At 38.0% G+C, this 19847-nt stretch overlaps 1 protein-coding gene across 1 annotated transcript; it reads left to right on the top strand.

Annotated features, from left to right (window-relative positions):
* The first annotated feature begins 1699 nt into the window (after positions 1 to 1699).
* On the top strand, positions 1700 to 19841 carry mtmr7a (myotubularin related protein 7a). Its single transcript, XM_033974467.2, has 14 exons — positions 1700 to 1903; positions 2262 to 2384; positions 4351 to 4555; positions 5834 to 5991; positions 6646 to 6774; positions 8004 to 8138; positions 8737 to 8869; positions 12879 to 12988; positions 13641 to 13766; positions 15703 to 15752; positions 15838 to 16038; positions 16508 to 16642; positions 16740 to 16866; positions 17509 to 19841. The coding sequence occupies exons 1-14, from the start codon at positions 1880 to 1882 to the stop codon at positions 17818 to 17820; spliced, it is 1968 nt and encodes a 655-aa protein (XP_033830358.1). The 5' UTR covers positions 1700 to 1879; the 3' UTR covers positions 17821 to 19841.
* The last annotated feature ends 6 nt before the right edge of the window (positions 19842 to 19847 follow it).

Raw genomic sequence — 19847 nt, 5'->3', positions numbered from 1 at the left:
CTTAGAAACCTGTTCATGTATGGAGTTTATGTATGGGTGCACGCACTGTCACAGCGACTAACCCCAAAGCCATTTCCTGTCTGTACGTGCATGGCCATGGGTCTATGAGTTCGAAACATCTCCACAAAATGAGTTTACTAGTTCAACAAAATGGGAAAAAAAAAAATCATCAAATAAGCAACAGCTAGAGCAGCAAGTCATTTCCCCTACATTCACTACATCCAAAAAAATTTAATCTCAAATCACCAAAACACCATGAGATAAGTTTACTGTGGCAATCTCAAGTTAATATAAGGAAAAGATCAAAGATAAAAAGAGAGATTATTTTGGCCTTATCTCGCAATCAAAAACATCTAAAACTGTACCCATGATGAACATACAGGGGCTCCTAATACATTGGAAGTTACTTATAGGCAGAGCTAGATTACATCTGCATACAACATTGACAGACAACCATTCTTTTTAATTCAATATGCACCATTTAAATTCATCTATTGTTATGTTTCAGATGGCATCACAACATTCAGTAGGCCAATATATTTAATACAGATGGGGGCAGCTAAAATCAATGAGTCTATTTTGTCTAGTGTAATAGAAATTATCAGGTTTACCATTTGTGCATTTACCTTTTGGATATTTAATGACAAAGCATAATATAACCAATAGGAAATTCTGGCTTCTTCTGCCCCCCATCTGGGAGTATGACATCATCACATTCATTCAGAATCTGAAAACAGATAGAGGGAGGAAAAGAAAAGCAGAGAGAGGCTAACCACTCTTACACCAATGCACCATAAAACATTAAAGTCTTTGTTCCTTGTGTAACTGTATACATAACATTAGCATCCACCATCCACCCTCAGCAGTCCATCACTTCAGTGTAAAGATCTTTTCTTCACTGCCCTGACTGAACAGATGGCCACACAGTCCCACAGAAAAAAGACAAGACAGTGAATCACCAAATATATGGCCCTCATATGGAAATTTGTCCTCTACATTTGACCTATCCTGCAAAGCAGCAGGGGAAACCTTTCAGGCCCATCTCCAGATCTGGAGCCAGGATCTTGGTCAAGACTCCGGAGTGTCTATAGCTAGAAGATTAGCCTTCTGTGCATATGTTCTAGGTTGATGAAGGGAAGCATAGAATTCAGAGGAAACCCACCAATAATGTTTGTCTGGGAATTTATTCAGTGGCTCCCAAACCTTTCACACCAAGTACTGTCATGGAAAATATTCGGCTTGCCCAGTACCACCAGATCTAAATCTACAGGAACCCTGGCGGACTGGGTGAACAAGCAGGGGGTCAGGACGAAACAGTTATACAAACACACAAAAAGTGACGCAAATGTGCCATCTATTTAAAAATTAAACTAAACTCTCTCTCTCTATCTATCTATCTATCTATCTATCTATCTATATATATATATATATATATATATATATATATATATATATATATATATATATATATATATATATATATATATATATATATATATATATATATATATATATCAAACTTGATTTCATGTTATTTTTTCTGTTACTTCACGAAAACTTTACAAAACAATCTAATGAAAAGATAAAACAGTTATTAAAAATGTTAAGATGATTACTTAATTGCGTTATTTTTCTTGTTTTGGTCCCTCTTCCTTCTGGTCTTGTACCTGGCGGGCTTTAGGACCGCGCCTCCACCTCTGCTCTGAAGGAAGCACAGGAGCATCATGGCTGAGTTTACCTGAGATTGCTGCGCGGAGCGGACAATTTCACTTCAAATCCTCCGCATTACGTCTTTAATAACGTCTTCTTTATGTCGTATCGCGTGGTCCTGTTTTAGTCTCATTTGCCGCTTAATCTGCGGCATTTTGCACAGCTGCAGATGGAGCATATCCGACTTCCAAAGGTAAAAAAGACATGATTTCCGCACTCGCCTTGTCACTCCACGATGTATGGTCAATTATCATTACAAAAATTCACCAAGTGTGTGCTATACTGTAATTTTTACCATAGAAAAATGCGTGATAATTTGCGAAGTATTTATCATTATTTGCAATTATAACGTTACTGCAATGTAGGGTATAATTTTGTCTTGTCTCAGGCACATCTTTTATAATAACCAGCTGTAATAATTTACTTTCATTTCATGTGATTAATCATAGGCGCCACGCTGGCAGTGTGCTCTTATTGCGCAATAAGCAGTGTATGTACTGGATTCATTTATTTACACATTCAGCGGTGACAGGAGACGTGTTTCTTTGCAGGTAGAGCACGTGAAGCTGCTCGACCGTGTGTCCGCTAGAAAGAGCCGCGTGGGTACCCTGTATCTGACCGCCACGCACACCATCTTCGTAGAGAGCGAGGACGGGGTGCGCAGTGAAACCTGGGTAAGCTGCTAGACCGGTCAAGGCATAAAAAATGTCAGATGGGAGTGTCATCATAGGTGTAATAATGCAATAATTAACACATATCTAACATTAAACATGCATTGTGTAACTTGTAAGAGTTTGACATTTGCTTTGCCTGAATTGTTCCACAGTATGACATTAAACTTCTCTAGTTTGTATCTATTTCATTATAGGTTTTGATTGTTCTCTGGACAAACATGAATTTTTATAGCAGGCAGTTGTAACTTGGCCTGGTGGAGTCACCTTCTTGTCTCTATAGAAAAATTTAATGCCATATTGTTGAATATTCCAAAGCAGAGATCAGACAACCTCAAGAAGATGGAGGAGTAGAATTGACTTGAAGTAGTAGCGAATTTGGAGCGGTGGAGAAAAACTGAAGCCAGGGGAACGTGCATTTGAGTCTAAGGTCCACTGGGATAGTGTAAGAAGTTTAAAAAACTGAAGGTTGTGATGATGTCGAATAACAGTGTAGGAGAAATGCAGAGGAGAATTGAAGAAATGCAAGGTGATAGCGAGTGTCACGCAAGTAAGGCTCTCTGCTAGCAGGATACAAGTTAAGAGAGTGAGATGAAGTTGAAGGTAGTAGGCATAATTGGGGGAGCTGAATGAGATGGAAATTAGAGTTTGGTGCCAAGCATCTTAATTTTGTAAAAGCAGGTGGTGAGAGAGAGACAGCAATCAGGTTTTGGTGACCTGGAGTTTGAGCAGCTCGAATTTGTTCGAGAAGAGGTTAAAGTGAGCTGTGGCAACTGTGAGACTGCTGGAGACTGCTGGAGAACAAGATATTCCCTTGTAGATGATGTTGATTTGTTGTAGTATTGTCAGAATGAGTGAGAATGCCTCTTCTGGTCTTCTGGACTTCTCACACCTTCAAAGAATAGCTAGAATAACAATGGGGAAGAGTTCCATCCAACCCTTGTAAATGCTGCAGAAATCAAAGCTGTGTCATGAAAAGTGCATTGACTCGCAAGTTGCATTAAGAGCCACTTAATCATGAAGAGAAGTAGTGAATGCAGCGTTGTTCAGGAAACAATGTCTTTTCTGTTGGGATGATACGAATAATGTAGTTGAGAAGACTGAGAGTAGTGAGGAGCTGTAGCTGACCAATGCAGTTTGAGAGGAGTGAAGAGTGATGTGAAGAAAGTATTGACATCAAGGGTCTTCTCCCTGGAATGTGAAGCTAGTACCCTCACTGGAGGAGAGATGAAATGAGCATAATCATCAAGAGCAGCACTAGCATGGTAGCGAAAGAGCTAAGGAAGCAACAATGACACACTATGCGCAAATGCGAGATAGTAAATATGGAGACGGCGTGAGCCAACGTGACATCAGAGCTGACGTAGAATGATGTGAGACAGTACTAACATAGCATGAGCAAGCAGGAGGAGGCGAGACTGCAAGAGCATCGCTGAGGTGATGTAGTAAGCCAGAACAGCAAATGTTGACATGAGCTGTCACAAGAACAAAAGTTACATAGTGCACCGTTAAGCCTAGTAGTAGTACATTACACATATGATACAACCCTGAATTATATTTCCACTGTAGGCTGTTAAATGGATAAAGAACAGCAATTTGGATGTTGGAGTAGATTGCTTTACATATGTACAGCTCAAGGATTATCATTTTGTCTTCTCTTTTGTCAACAAACTTACAAACAGAACATCCACAATTGATCAGTCCTCTTATCTAAATTATCTTCAGAATCAGCAATGAACCCATCCGAGTTTGGAAATTGATCTGATCAATAAGAAATAAACAGGATTGGAGACCAGTTCAAGGGCAATTTGTTGGAGATAGTAATATTTGTACTTACGTTTTTTTAATACTGTTATATAACTTGAATAGACCTAATAGTAATCTATAATATTTGGATGTGTTGCAAAGTTGAGTCTGTGCCTCTCTATTATAACTATGCACAATAATTCAATGTGTCTCTTCTGTGCAGGTGCTCCACAGTCTGGTGTGCAGTGTAGCGAAGCACTCCTCCTCCTCTTCTTCATCTTCTTCATCCTCCTCATCTTCCTCTTCCTCTTCCTCTGGTGTGTCTCTGATGGTTCACTGTAAAAACTTTCAGCTGTTACAGTTTATGGTCCCAGAGGAGCAGGACTGTCAGGACATCCTCCTCTCCCTGCAGCGCCTCTCCCAACCAGGTAAAAGGAGGACTGTATGCACCTGAGTAACGATGACAACTGAAGAACCTGACATTCAGTTTAAAATATACAGACAAGCCCATAGATTTGAGAAGGTTGTATGAGTGGCACGGTTGAAACCAGAAGTTTACATACACTATATAAAAAGACACATATGCTTTTTTTTTCTCTTTGACATGAAATCAGACAAAACCTTTCCTGTTTTAGGTAATTTAGGAGTACCCAAATTATCTGGCATTTGCTAAATGCCGGAATAATGAGAGAAGGATTTTTTAAGACAATTTTTCTTTACTTTCTTCAAAGTCAGATGTTTACATATAATAATAATAATGGCTTACACTTGTAATGCGCTTTACAGGCTTGTCAAAGCGCTACACTATAGTTATTATTCATTCATTTCCACACTTGGTGATCGTAAGCTACTATTGTAGCCACAGCTGCCCTTGGGTAGACTGATGGAAGTGAGGCTGCCAGTCTGCGCCATTGGCCCCTCCAACCACCACCAATCATTCATGCATATACCACTTTCATACTAGGCAATGTGGGTGAATTGTCTTGCCTAAGGACACAACGACAGAACCTGGTCCGAGCGGGACTCGTCCTTCGGGTTGGGGGACCGACACTTTAACCACTGAGCCACTGTCACCCCATATTTCATTTGTATTTGGTACCATTTCCTTTAAATTATATGACTGGGTAAAATGTTTTGGATATCCTTCCACGAGCTTCTCACAATAGTTGGCTCATTCCTCCTGACAGAACTGGTGTAACTGAGACAAGTTTGCAGGCCACCTTGCTCGTACATGCCTTTTCAGGTCTGCCCATAAATTTTCAATGAGACTGAGATCAGGGCTTTGTGTTTGCCATTCAAAACATTGACTTTGTGGATAGGTGTGTCTAATTAACTGAAATGCTGTCAATAAACCTACCAAAAGCTTCCAAAGACATAACGTCATTATCCAGGTTTTCCCGACTTGTTTAAATGCATAGTAATCTTACTGTATGAAATGAAAAATTGCCTAAAAATCTTTTGCTCATTATTCTTCATTATTTAGCAAATGTCAGTAACTTTGGTTATCCTAATTGACCTAAAACAGGAAAAGTCTAGGCTGATTTCATGTCAGACAGTGAGAAAAAAAAGCACGTGTGTCTTTTTACATAGTGGATGTAAACGTCTGGTTTGAATTGTATGTAATAGAAATAGGCCAAAACACTGGTCTGTGTACATTGACATTAACAGATTTTGTAGAATAATTTTAAACTTGTTGTGTGTTTCAGAGTCATATGAGGAGCTGTACTGTTTTGCCTACAAACCAAACGTGGCTGAAGAGGAGAGGCAGAGAGAGTGGAACTTTATGGACCTCAGATCAGAATACAAAAGAATGGGGCTGCCAAACACCAACTGGAAACTGTCCTTTGCCAACCAAGACTATAAGGTCAGAAGTGGAGAATAACCAGCATTATTCATATATGGACTGTTGTTTTAAAGAAAAAGTCCACATTCTTTGTATCCAGATGATGATCAAATATTTAGGTTATTTGAGAGTTCTTTTTAGAAATATAAGATAGCGTGAGATTTTTCTTTTTTTAGTGATGATAGGTAGATAAACAGGGTCCACCACTCATTTGTAACCTTGACGATGTTATTCCTGTCTGTAATGTTTCTGTATAGAATGTTCCACTGCATGACTTTATCTTGCATTCTTTCTTATTGTTAAAATAATCCCTTGAAAAACATGCATTCTTACTAGAAATGAAGTTTCTTCTTTTCACAGATTTGACCTGTCATTTTGCCTGGTAGCATCATCTGCTTGTATCCTTGGGGATGGACAAAATTTAATGCCATACTGTGGAACATTCAAGGCAACGCAATAACATCTCCATAGAGACAAGCAGGTGGTGGAACCCACACCCACTTTGGAACCCATGTTATTAAATGGGTATAATTAATCAACCTGAAGTATCAGTATAAAATGTATTATCTTTCTCTTTATTCTAGTTGGTTATTTTGGTCTTCCTTTATGTCTGTTCTGCATTTAATCTTAAATATGTCTTGATTCAGGCATTATTTATTGTATTTTGATTCAAAGGTGAGCGACACGTATCCCTCTGAGGTCTTCGCCCCAGAGTCGGCCACACTTCCCGTCATTGTAGGCAGCTCCAAGTTCAGAAGCAGAGGACGATTCCCCACTCTGTCCTACTACAACCGGGACAACCATGTGAGTCTATAGGGATATTGCAATAGTTCAAATAAACCGTATAAACAGGAAGCAGAAACTGATAGATGGGTTTTCTATGGAAAGCAATACATATAGGGGCTGCACATAATTCAATAACATTAATAATTGCACTGTTCAGATAACTAAGATTCACTCAAATGCTTTGACAAAAATATGTTGCTGGGAAGAGCGCAGCTAACGACAAGTAAAACACAAATCTTGCATTTTTGATTCCACCTGGTTGTAGATTAAAAATCAAGGGAGCAGAAAATTTTAAGCTGAAGTGTTATGAGAACATTTGTCAATTTGGTAAAATATGAATCCTTGCCAAATGTTGTCTAAGATAAGGATGTTGATCTAATTCTCTACATGTGTTACCACTGTTTTGTATAGAACTGATGCCCTAAACCTCTTATTATTATTATTATTATTATTATTATTATTTAATAACACTTAGTACCTGTAGAAAGAATGCACAAATGCATAATGTTAATGCACAAATACAAACTATATGTCATTAGTGTACACAAGATACCTGCATGTGTATTTACACTGCGCTCTAATAACTTTATATATATATATATATATATATATATATATATATATATATATATATATATATATATATATATATATATATATATATATATATATATATATATATATATATATATATATATATATATATATATATATATATATATATAAAACCAGGAAAGTCCCATTGAGATGACTAATCTCTTTTTCAAGGGTGTCCTGGCCAAGACAGCAGCTCAGCACAGTTACAACAATTAGGTATAGTTAGACCAATTAAAGACACATGGAAAGGCAAATTAAAACTATTAAAATAAATAAACATAACTAGGGCTACAAGATTAATTGCAAAAATGGCTACCCCATAGTTTAGATCCGTATATGATTCTTGTATTAGTTTGTCCATTCATATTTTCAATCTCTTGGACAATTCTGAATGTGATTTAAAATGTGAACTTTGAACAGAATCCAATCATTAAAAAAAAAAAAAATCGAATTGCAATGAAAAAAATGATAATTTTTTTTCCCAAATCATTCAGCCTTGTGGCCTTTGCTTTAGTCCTGGTTTAGACTATACAGCTTGTATAGAACATGTTTTCCATTTATTTCCTCAGATTTTAGTTGGACCAATTAAAGAGACGTTGAAAGCCAAATGAACATAATATAATAATCCCATACTTTCCCTCTCCCCTCAGGCAGCTGTGTGCCGCAGCTCTCAGCCCCTGTCTGGATTCAGTGCTCGGTGCCTGGAGGACGAGCAGATGTTGGGGGCGGTGCTGAGGTCGAATCCCCGCAGTGAGGTGCTCTATGTGGTGGACACCCGACCCAAAGTGAGTCCTCCGTTAGGACTGTCCAAACATAACATAAAAACATAACACAAAAACATGTACAGCTCTGTGTGTGCAGGTGCAGTGGCTTTGTGCTTAGAATGTTTTGCGCAATTTAAATAGATAAATCAGTGGCTCTTAAAATTTCACACCAACTACCATCAAAGAAAAGAGTTGGCTTTCCCAGTACCACCAGGTCTAATCTAGGCAAAATCAGATCTAAAGGTAGACTACATTTTCTGTAGTTCTAAACAATTATCCAAAATTGGACTAAAGTGGATAAAATGAACTATAAATTAGGCATACCCACAAAGCTGTGGGTATGCTGTCCAAGTCCCAAGAAAGGATTGCATCAGATGTGTGTTTATTTTAGCAAAAAAGAAGAAGAAATAGATATTTTGTTTAGCAGAAAAAAACTTTTCAGCATTAATTTTTTACTTTACTTAATTTTTTACTCTACTTTCGTATGCCCTCTAGTTTATCACGAGGTTTGAAACTGCATTGTTAAAACTTGTTATTGTATTTATTAAATTTATTAAAGCTATTACTTTTATTATTATTATCTGTTATTGTCTATAGTCTTTTTTTTTTTTGTCTCCAGTTGAATGCAATCGCCAACAGAGCAGCAGGAAAAGGCTATGAGAATGAGGACAACTACTCCAACATCAAGTTTCAATTCATGGGCATTGAGAACATTCACGTCATGAGGAACAGCCAACAGAAGATGCTGGAAGGTGGGGCTTCTTATGTCATTATTACATGGTAAATGGTCAGTTTTCTATAAAGGGCTTTTCCACCTTCAAGGCACATCAAGGAACCACTCATCCAATCTCACACACACAACATTGTACACAGACACTGGGGGTGAGGAGTGTTAAGTGTCTTGCCCAAGAACACATCCATTTGTGAGAACTCGAATCGCACCACCAGCTTGTGGGCCAGTGGATCTGACCGCTCTACCAGTGTTGTTTTAGGTTGGGAAATTGAAATTTCATTCAATTTTGACACAAATGAGTATATTGTTTTAATACTAGTTTTAGTATTGATTAGTATCTCATTTTCAATACTTTTGACAACCCTAGTCACAATACTTATTTTGGTTTTGATTTTGGTACTAAGGAAAAGGCTCAATACTCAAACAAGGTCACATGAACTGATTCGGCACAGCACAAAAACAATAATAGCTGTAGATTAGATCTGTAGATTCAAGATCTGGAGATGTGTCCCTAGTGCTGCACTGTAAGGCAACTCGAGGCAAGTTTATTTGAATTATTTTGTGTACAAATTGTACTATACAAAGTACTTTACAGAATAAGAAAGAAATTAAAATCACAACAAAAAGAAATCAAAACATAAATAATCATCAGCATTAACATTAAAAGTGAAGAGTGCAGAATAAAAAGCTTTCAGTCATATGTACAGCTAAACAGAACACTTTTGAACCTTGATTTAAAAATGGTCAAATTAGAGGTCTGTCTCACGTCTTCAGGAAGACTCTTCCTGGTTTTAGCTGCATAAAACTGAAACACATTCCCCCATGTTTAGTCCTGACTCTGAGCAAAAGCCGGAGGCCAGTCCCTGAGGTTCTCAGAGTGCGAGATGGTTCATTTGGCACTAACATGTTGGAGATGTACTTTGGTGCTAGGCCATGGAGAGACTTGTACACAAGCAGAGCTGCTCTAAAATTCTGTTCTCTGAGTCACAGGAGAACTTATGCGCCCATACTTCCTGTTCGTAGTCAGGATCTGAGCAGCATTCTGGATGTACTGCAGCTGCCTTAAGGCTCTTTTGGAGAGGCAACTGAGCAGGCCATTACAGTAGTCTAACTTCCTGCTTACTTAACGCATGGATAACTCTCTCCAAGTCTGGATTAGACTGTATACCTTTGGTTTTGCTATGTTTTTTAGATGCTAAAAAGCTGCAGATGTTATTGATTTGATGTGGCTGTTAAAGTTCAAGTCTGAGTCCTTTGGACTATGACCCCAGTCTTGTTTGAGTTTAGCTGGAGAAAGTTGTTTTGCAGCCACACACTGATCCGTTAGATGTAGTGGCAGAGTGAATCCACTGGTCCATATTCACCTGCTGCCAGTGAGACATAGAGTGTCATCTGTGTAGTTGTGGCAGGACACATTATTGCTGCCTATTAAATGGCCTAATGGCAGCATGTAAGTGACATGGTGACTTGGTGAGATCATTGTGGCACTCAAAAGGGGCAAAAAAGTCCATTATACCATACCTGTATTATGCACGAGGGTGCCGGTTCAACGCTGTGGACAGCCATTGTAATGTGATGGCCACACTGAGCTATAGAAACTGTGTGAAGGGGGTGGATAGCGGCCGGGGGGTGGCCGGGTGGGAGGAATGGTGCGTGGGAGCGGTGGCCAGACCCAGGCGGTCGCGTGGGGGGGCGGCCGCGCGGGTGGCGAGGGCTATCATCGCCGCTTGCGGCTTTAAATTAACATTGTTCTTCCTTGCTGCATGTAGCATGTAGATGTTGAACCAAAGGAGTCCCAGAATTGACCCCATAAGTACATGTGATCTGAGACACAGTTTCCAATTTAAGCAAAGTACTTCCTGTCTTCTAGATAGGACTTGAACCAGTTTAGTGCAGTTCCAGAGACACCCAATGCTCCTGACAAGTTGCCCCAGGGGCATTGAAGGATAGGTCAAATGCAGATGACTCATTTTGCTATGGAGACAATATAAGTATCATAACTTAAACCTTCAAAATCAAGAGTACGGTTGTGCCCACACATTCACACACCACATCAAAATTGAGACTAAACCCACAAATAAAAAAAGACTAAACCAGGACCAAAACGGAACCAATCCTAGTCTACCTTTGGACTAAACATGGATCAAACTATGGTCAAACCAGGTATAAACTGTAACTTGTTTAGTTAGTTACTTTATTATTTAACATGTAGGAATCTGATTCAGGTATCAGTGTTTCGCCTCACAGCAAATTTGCAACACCAGTTCCTATAGGAGCTTTTAATAGTCAAATTTTACTAGATAAAAAGCACAAATCAATACAGTACATATGCAAAGACTATAGATCAATACTAAACCCCAAAAGGGAGTGTACATAGAGGTAATTTCATCCATCATTGTCAGACACGTTTCAACACTTTTATATTTATTGAACACAGATATAGTCCAAATATGTCCAAATAGTTCCTTGTTTAGTTCAGCTGTCTTGAGTATGACCAAGTGGGACCCCTACTCCCCCAGGGGTTTTCATATGCCCTCATACAGACTCTAATGAATCCATGGAGAGGTTCTGGGTATTGTGCGGGGGTCCTGCGGGGAAGACTTTGAAAATCCCATCTGGACTTTATTTCGGGTCTGTTTGGGTTTCCTAGCATGGACAATCTGGACGCTCATGCCCCAAAGAGAGACAGGAGGGCATGAGAATAGTGAAATATTTACAATGAAAAGTTGTAGCATGGATTTTGGTTGTGATAACTTTGTGCCCCCCGGTGCAGCAAAGGGACGTCTGAAAATTTTGTGAGACAGAGGAAACCAGATTGTAATTACATTTTGAAGACCACCTTCCCTTTGTACAAATCTTCCATCGTCTCAGGGGATTACATAGTACCTCAGACAAGAAGGGCACCTGAACCTGTTCACCTGAGAAAGCACTGAGTTCATTGAATAGATTATTCTAGGCTAGGGTAAGGCACAAGATCTCATCAACATGTTTGTTATTGTTTCAAAGTAGGCCTATTATTATATGCAAAAGGTCTTATGGCTTCTCCTTAATGCACTCAGATTTATGTTTTTAGTGTGTTCTTTATTTTATTTGTTTATTTGTGTTTTTTAGATTTTTTTTTTTAATGTTTGAGTAATCCTGTATTACCCTGCATTTGAGGTTTAAGTGCTCATAAGATTTCAGGTTTCACTTACACTCTATCCCTGCTCACTGCTCTGTACTTATTGTGATTTTTTCAAAAATTTAAAGAAGACATATTGTGCTTGAGTCTGCTATATAGTTATCATCTGTGAAACCTGTGGATTATTATGTTATAATTAGCACATTTTCACTCGCAATATTCATCTCAAACAACTTAATAAAATAAACAAGCCCACTGAGAAAACTGCAGTGCCCAGTGGAACCTGATGTCGCCCCAAAATGTCATAACAACAAAGCCGTGAAGTTGTTGGCACCTCTGATGAGTAGCAGATTTTTTTAAATTTATATATGATTATGTGACTCTGCCATATCCTATGTGTATCACCAATTAAAATAAAATAAAATAATTAATTAAGGACAGAGCAATGGGCTTTTATGCAGGTGACGGTGAAAATGGGGTTGGTTGGCAAAATGGTGTGAAAACATGTACGAATCACTCTACATACAACTTTGAGAGGGTAATTGAGAAGAACGAACAACTATAACATGGTTAAAACCTCTGAAAAGTCCAATTTGCATAATTCCACCATGAGGGGATGGGGCCAGCAGCAGATTCTAAACAGGAAGTCAGTTGTGAAGTGAATTATATCATTCAGTCATTTTAGATACATTTTACATTTTAGAATGAACAAAATGTAAACTTAAATATTTTAATGTGATTTTGGAAAGTTAATATCTGTGATGAAGCTGATTTAGAAAAGTGTGGTGAAGCACTGTTTTGAGTTTAAGCAAGGCAAATGTCTTATTGCAGTTACATATTTTTGATTTGTGACACAATGGTAACAGATTGTTAGTATGTGACAGAGACAGCTGTGTTGTGTTCACAGTGTGTGAGCAGCGGAGTCCCTCCATGTCGGACTTCCTGGAGGGACTTGAGAACTCGGGGTGGCTCAAACACATCAAAGCTATTCTGGACGCAGCCGTGTTCATCGCTAAGGTCAGTCTGCGGAGTGACGATGCTGTCTGATAAAACAATTAGACTTGTGATTTATTAAATTAGAACTATGTAACATTTCTTGATGATATTGCTTTGCCAGGAATGTTCCAAAGTATGGCATTATCTATTTACATGTATTCAATGACAGATGTTTCATTGAAAATACAGTAAAAACATGCATTCTTATTGTGAGTGGGGTCACAGATGTGACCTGTAACTTGGCCTGGTAGCAGCACCTGCTTGTCTCCATGGAGATTAAGTTTATATTTCTTTGCCTAAAATGTCTCACAGTATGGCATTAATTTTTCTCGAGAGAAGCAGGTGGTGGACTCTCGACCAGAAAACTTACATATGAAAAAGTTAGATCAAAATTTACTCTTAACTGAATAACAAATAAAATACTTTATTTAAAAAATTAATAATTAATAATTTGCTCAAAGGAACCTTATGTCCTGGGAAGAAGTTAGAATTATAAAAAAAAATTACAGCTGTTCCCATTGCAATTTACTATTAAAAAAAATGAAGCTTAAATCCATGAAGTGTAATGCAATTAGTTTTGATGTTGATGTGATTTATTTTAACATGCTGTATCATCTTGAATAGTATTAGACCTTAAACCCTGTATTATTTGCTGATTGAGTCTTGCACCCAGGCTGTGTCAGAGGAGGGGGTGAGTGTCTTGGTGCACTGCTCAGACGGATGGGATAGAACATCTCAGGTCTGTTCAGTCTCCTCGGTGCTGCTGGACCCCTACTACAGGACCCTCAAAGGATTCATGGTGAGAACTGAGGGGGGGATCGCTATACTCATCAAGTATAGTGATTTCAACTAAGATTTGATAAACTAATACAAGAATCCCATGAATTTCAAAACACGTTTGAAATTCATGGGATTTAGTGGTCTAAACTACAAGTAATTATTCTATTATTTAAATAATTGCAGCCTTTGTAATTTGATAATCGTGCAGCTGTAGGCATAAAATCATACAAGCAAGGCAGCAAATTTGAGATAATGTTTCCGACCACCACCAATCACTCACACACCACAATATATATAGGCAAAGGCAAGGGGGGTGTAGTGTCTTGCTCAAGGACACAACAAGAGTATGCAGTGGTTGAAGACTTATGGATGAATGGTCTACCCACTAAGCCACTGCATACATGAGAACTACCTTTTTCCAAGAGGCCCCTTCATCTACCTTTACTGTGAAGTTGCCCTCACTGACCCAGCCTCTAGCGGTACAGTATGCACTCCCAGGATTTACTCCATAGTCCTCTGTGCTTCACTCAGACTCAGTTTATTTGAACAGATTTTGTCAAAGGTAAACCTAAAATCCCTTTGAGCCTCGATGGGATACGACTGTAGTAGAAAGACAAGCCTCCAGGGGGCATACCACCCATTGTCTCAGGAGAGTGGTCCCACACAGAGCACAGTAGGCATCGAGCAACTTTAATATTAAATGTGTATTATTTTTAATACACTAAATCCCAAATAAAATTCAAAATAAATGTTATGTAACAGTGCAAGTTAATGTATTCATATTACACAATGTACTGTAGTTATACAATAATAAAATATCTGAATTAGGGTTGTCAAAAGTAGGGAAAATCTGATTGACTAATTGATTCTAAAACTAGTATCAAAACTAGATACTCATTTAAGCAAGTATCGATACAAACAAAAATCACATAATTAGATCAAATTTGGCCTGTCCTGAGCAGTTCATCTTGAGTTTTATCAGAGCTAGTATGAGACTACATGGAACAATAAATAAATATTATATTATTTTGTTTTGAAAATTACAATATTGTCTAAAAAGGAGCTTTTAAAATTATGATTTGAGTATCAAAATTTCTATCAAGTATCATGCCCTATTCTTTAGGATCAAAATTTTAGTATCATGATAACACTAATCTGAACAGAACTTGATCATTTCATGGAGGAATTGAAAAAACATTAAATACTCACAGCAAAATAAATGTAGATGTTTATTACAACCTTGCACATAAGATAATGCCTCTGTTTTGAGTTTGAGAACATCTGTCGCAGATTTAAAAAAAAATCCTTCTTTGCTAATTCTGGCATATGTACAGTAACGTTACTTGATATGAACTGTCTCTAAATAAATAAATAAACACAAATAAATGATTATAACTTGTTTGATGATCATTTCAAAGTGCTATTGGAGACTATTATATCTTCAGTCCTCGCACTCGGTTGTGTTAAGCTTCCTCTGTAGCCACAGCTGTCCTGGGACTGATGGACACAAGATATGACTGTCATTCTCTGCATTTGGTCCCGCAAAACACCGGTCACTCATATCTTGCCCAAGAACAGAATTGACTGGTTGGAGCTGACATTCAACCGGCAACCTTTTTTTACACAGGAGCCAATGTTTGCCCTTACTACTTTATTTTCTAGCAATTTAAAGGCATCAAATGTTGGAATAAGTATTACTTACGGTGGCTGAGTGGATAGCACTAACTTCACAATAAGAAGGTTCTGGTTTCGATTCCCTGGTCACCTGGGCTTTTGTAGGTGGGTTTTACTCCAGGCAGTCTGGTTTTCCCCATCAACCCAAAATATCCACAATAGGTCAAATCCTCCAGCTAAGGTAGGAGATTCCTCTGCTGCACTGAAGGATGGGTCAAATTCTGAGAACCAAGTGTACCTAGTGTATCCACTACATGTATGTATTTTATTTTATTTTCCAGGTTCTTATTGAAAAAGACTGGATTTACTTTGGCCACAAGTTTTCTCACAGGTTTGACTGACTCTATGTTCCCATACCCTGACTTACGTTTATGGTAACCCTAGTCCTATGTATGACATGTATAAATGTATTACAGATGCAATCACCTAGATGGCGACCCAAAGGAGGTGTCTCCAGTCATAGATCAGTTCCTCGAGTGCGTGTGGCAGCTCACTGAGCAGTTCCCTTGTTCTTTTGAGTTCAACGAAAGGTTCCTCATCACAATCCACCACCACATTTACTCCTGTCAGTTTGGAAACTTCATCGGCAACAACCAGAAGGAGAGAGAGCATCTAGGGTAAGACTGGTGAAAATATCTGACCTGACCTAGTCTTGTGTTCAACCATGTGCCTTTGAAATGGCTCTTGCTGAACATATTTTTGACCTAAAAAAAAAAGTATTAACCACAAACAAACAGTGTGTACGGTAGCAGACTTGAAGTTTTGGGCCAACGCGTGAAGACATACAAGGGCAGTGCTTTTCATTGTAATTCTTCTAATATTTGAAATCTAATGTATTGCATCCTTGTTACAATGAATGGGTAATGTTGCCTATCCATGGGTTTCAGAATAATGAAAAATTAAGAAAAATGTCCTGATAATGTTAGTAGCTTTTTGGCTGTTTTTGGCCCATTCTACTCTCCAGGCAGTGATGCTTCTGCAGGTGTCAAAGATTTTACAGCCAATTTTTTTTTTCTACTTTACACCTTGAAAAATGACTTGAATTATATAGGAGGCTAACAGTATTTCACTTCTGTAACTTGACAGAATTCATACAAGGACTCACTCTCTGTGGAGTTACCTGTGGACAAACAGAGCAGACTTCATTAACCCTTTGTACAGACCCAACCACAGCCAAACTCAAGGGGTGCTCCGGCCCTCCACTGCCCCGTACTGCTTCAAGTAAGTCATAGAAAAAAATGCATCAAAAATTACATCCAAAACCATAGATCTGAGTAGCTTGTTTCTATGAAATACATCAAAATTGTACTCTTGGCAGATTTTGGAGGGGCCTTTACAACCGTTTTGAGCGCGGTGTACATCCTCGTCAGTCAGTGGAGGACTGTCTCAGGACGATCCGGGAGGAGACAGAGCAACTGGAGGAGCAGCTGGCTTCTCACAAACAGGTGAAAGTTTTGGGATAGTCTGAAAACTCAAAGAAAAAAGAAAAAATTGATTTAGAAACATTTTCTGGAGCTTGTGAACAATACTAGCATTTATGGTCCTGTTTAGGTGAGCGTGACAAACTGTAAGCTTATGCTAGCTTGTGACTATAATTTTATGTGTGAGAGACTTATCTAACAGTACAAATCAGCTCACCTGTTGTAGTTCCAACTAAGTCAGTTCTTTATGGCCAGACTGTGTTAAAACACAGATTAAAGTCTAACTTGAGTAACAGCTTCAAGCAGAGCAGAGAGACTACAGTCAGCATCACATCTCCAGGGATGGCATCTACTGCAAAGTATCAATATAGCACTAGGTGGTGCTACCAGGCTAAATTACAGCAAGGACAGATCTGTGAAGAGAGCAAAGTATTACACAGCAATAAAGACACTCGTTTGATGGGTTTAATGCCATATTGTGGAACATTCCTGGAAAAGCAATAGCATTTCCATTGAGACAAAAAAGTATCAAATCCTTTACTAGAAAAGTGACATAGTGTACCTTTAATGTCTTTGATTTGTGTGTACTATGTTCATTTGACCAGGCTAGCAGAAAACATACGATACTTATACCTTTATTATAATATTTGACATTTTGTTCCTCAGAAAATATCAAAACTGGAGGAGCAGAAGTGGACCGTCTCAATGAATATATTTGACAAAAGTCCAACAGCATGGATCTTCACTCCAGACATAAGACTGGCCAACACCCCTCAGGACTACACCTCCTGTTTCCTCACCAGCAGCCCGCGACCAGCAGGAGGCAGTCCAGTCACTCCACAGGATTTAAACCAAACATCAAGCTTTAATTCCAACGGCAGCGATCAGGAGTCCGGAATTGCAGACCTGAGTGTCCAATCTCCTTTCAGTGAAGACAGTGCCAGGGATTCAGATGAAGCAGCCAATTCGGCAGCTTAGGTGAAACAACAGGTGTACTGTAAAACAATAGGGGCTCCACATGTGCCAAAAAACATCTTGGAAAATTGAGCTCAACCATGATTCAAATGCAAAATTACATTGGTCATTAATTCTCCCCATGTATTCAAAATTTTATATATAATGAGTTCAAAGGCACAACATAGGCTGTTTGGCTAAAACTACTGACTATCACACAATTGTATAAAATGAAAAATATATTTAGAAAACTTGAAAATACCGCAGAATGTTTGTTTCAGAAATATTTTAATCAGAATGAAAAGTTTTATGATGTGAGTAGCCCCATAGATTATTAGCCTATATCAAGCCTTTGGACCCTCTTTAAAAGTCTATGGGAAAAACGCATGACAGTAGAAACACTTTGAAGAAATCATAATTTCAAATTGAGGACCTTATAACTCTATAGGAGATACACATTTTAGAAGGGAATAACTAAATGAATCCACAAAAGTTGAACCCAGTTATTATCTGCTGGTGGTTGGATCTAGATTTTGTTTCATGTAGATAGACCAAGCAATTCCAGATATTAACCAAAAACAATCTGTATTTTGAAATTTAAAAAGCAAATTCTACCATAGTATTCTGACCTGCCCTCCACCACAAATTAACCATGTGAACCAACTGTTGAGCTCAATTGGTGTATTTTCTAGATGAAGCAGCCAATTCTGTAGCATGTAAACACCAATTATGCAGCATATTTAGCAAGGCATTTCCTTACAATTAATTAAATTACATTAGATCTTTGGGTCTGGTTTAGTGGCGAACATACTTATTACCGGTTAAGCTGTTTTTAGACCAGAATTATTACACTATATCAAAGTGAGAATAAAAATTTAAATTACTATGCACTGTTCAGCATGCATCCCATTTATAAAGGCTAGTGACTACGACAAACTATCAACTGGATAAATTATTATATTACTATTTTATTCGGAAAGTTGACTAAATTGAAAAAAAAAAAAAAGTGAACTCATTGTCTGCAATCTCTACTGTCACCACTAGATGCTGCCAAATCTTAGAGCTGGCACTTTTATTGCTGCCTATTTTTTGTCACTAGAGATGTATATGTTTGGGTCTTATGGCATTATGTAGTTAAACAAGCAGATATCTGAACAACATATGCAAGCATCTTTGCTTTTTTTCCATGGGTGACTAGCTTTGAATTAACCTGCACTTTATATTTTGCATGTGATTTGCTTGCTTCTCATATAAAAGAAGCGCAACGTGTTATGCTATTGTTAAATCTTAAATCGGGTAGGAGTTTGAATTATGTATCAAATGTTAGAACTGACGACTCTATGGGCCATAACAACAACACACATTATAATTATAGCACATGATAAAAGATTATTTTAACTGTAATTTCTGAACAATTATTTGCACATTTTCAGCATAGGAGAACAAATCTTACTGCACCTGTAGGAGTGTATTGTGTATGTATGACCATTACAGTCTAATGGTTGGACACTGGAAAAATGTTACTGCAAATACCACTACTTTAAAATCATTATCTCAAGATGATCTGAAAAAGGGAATAGATTATTATTATTAGTTGGCTGCTTTACTTGTTTTGTAACTCTATTATATTTTTATAAGCATGTTTCATTTGTTTTGAATGTGACACTACTACATGTTGTACCCTCTGTGAACTCAAATGAGCAAAACCATCAATGCTGAATGGTTAAGCATGTATTATTTAAGCAGTTTATTTTTGTACTATTTGTCGTTTTATGATTTTGACCTAAAATAAAGTGGAATACAATTTTTTCCCCCTGTGTCTCATAGACATGGCACGTGGCAGAAATGTAATTGATATCTGCATGTGGTATGGTATGTGCACCTGTGCATAGCACAGCTGCGTGAAACTGTAGTGTTCACTGCCGTTCATTTGCGTTGTAACCTGCAACCGCTAGATGTCACTGTCCAACAGCTAAAAAAACAAAAAAAAACATTGTTATTTAACCCTTTATTAGATTTTAAATAAAACCGATTGTATAAAGCACATAGAT

The sequence above is a fragment of the Periophthalmus magnuspinnatus genome, chromosome 10 (assembly GCF_009829125.3).
Source record: "Periophthalmus magnuspinnatus isolate fPerMag1 chromosome 10, fPerMag1.2.pri, whole genome shotgun sequence".
In the NCBI taxonomy this organism is placed as follows: domain Eukaryota; kingdom Metazoa; phylum Chordata; class Actinopteri; order Gobiiformes; family Gobiidae; genus Periophthalmus; species Periophthalmus magnuspinnatus.
This window is presented reverse-complemented; position numbering and strand designations above follow the sequence as displayed.

What these genes read in the sequence shown, in the direction of transcription:
- mtmr7a (XM_033974467.2), top strand. Translation starts at nt 1,880, where the DNA reads ATGGAGCATATCCGACTTCCAAAG. An exon ending in TGGTGGACACCCGACCCAAA is followed by an intron (nt 8,139 to 8,736) that starts GTGAGTCCTCCG and finishes TTTTGTCTCCAG; the next exon opens with TTGAATGCAATCGCCAACAG. An exon ending in AAGGAGAGAGAGCATCTAGG is followed by an intron (nt 16,039 to 16,507) that starts GTAAGACTGGTG and finishes GTAACTTGACAG; the next exon opens with AATTCATACAAGGACTCACT.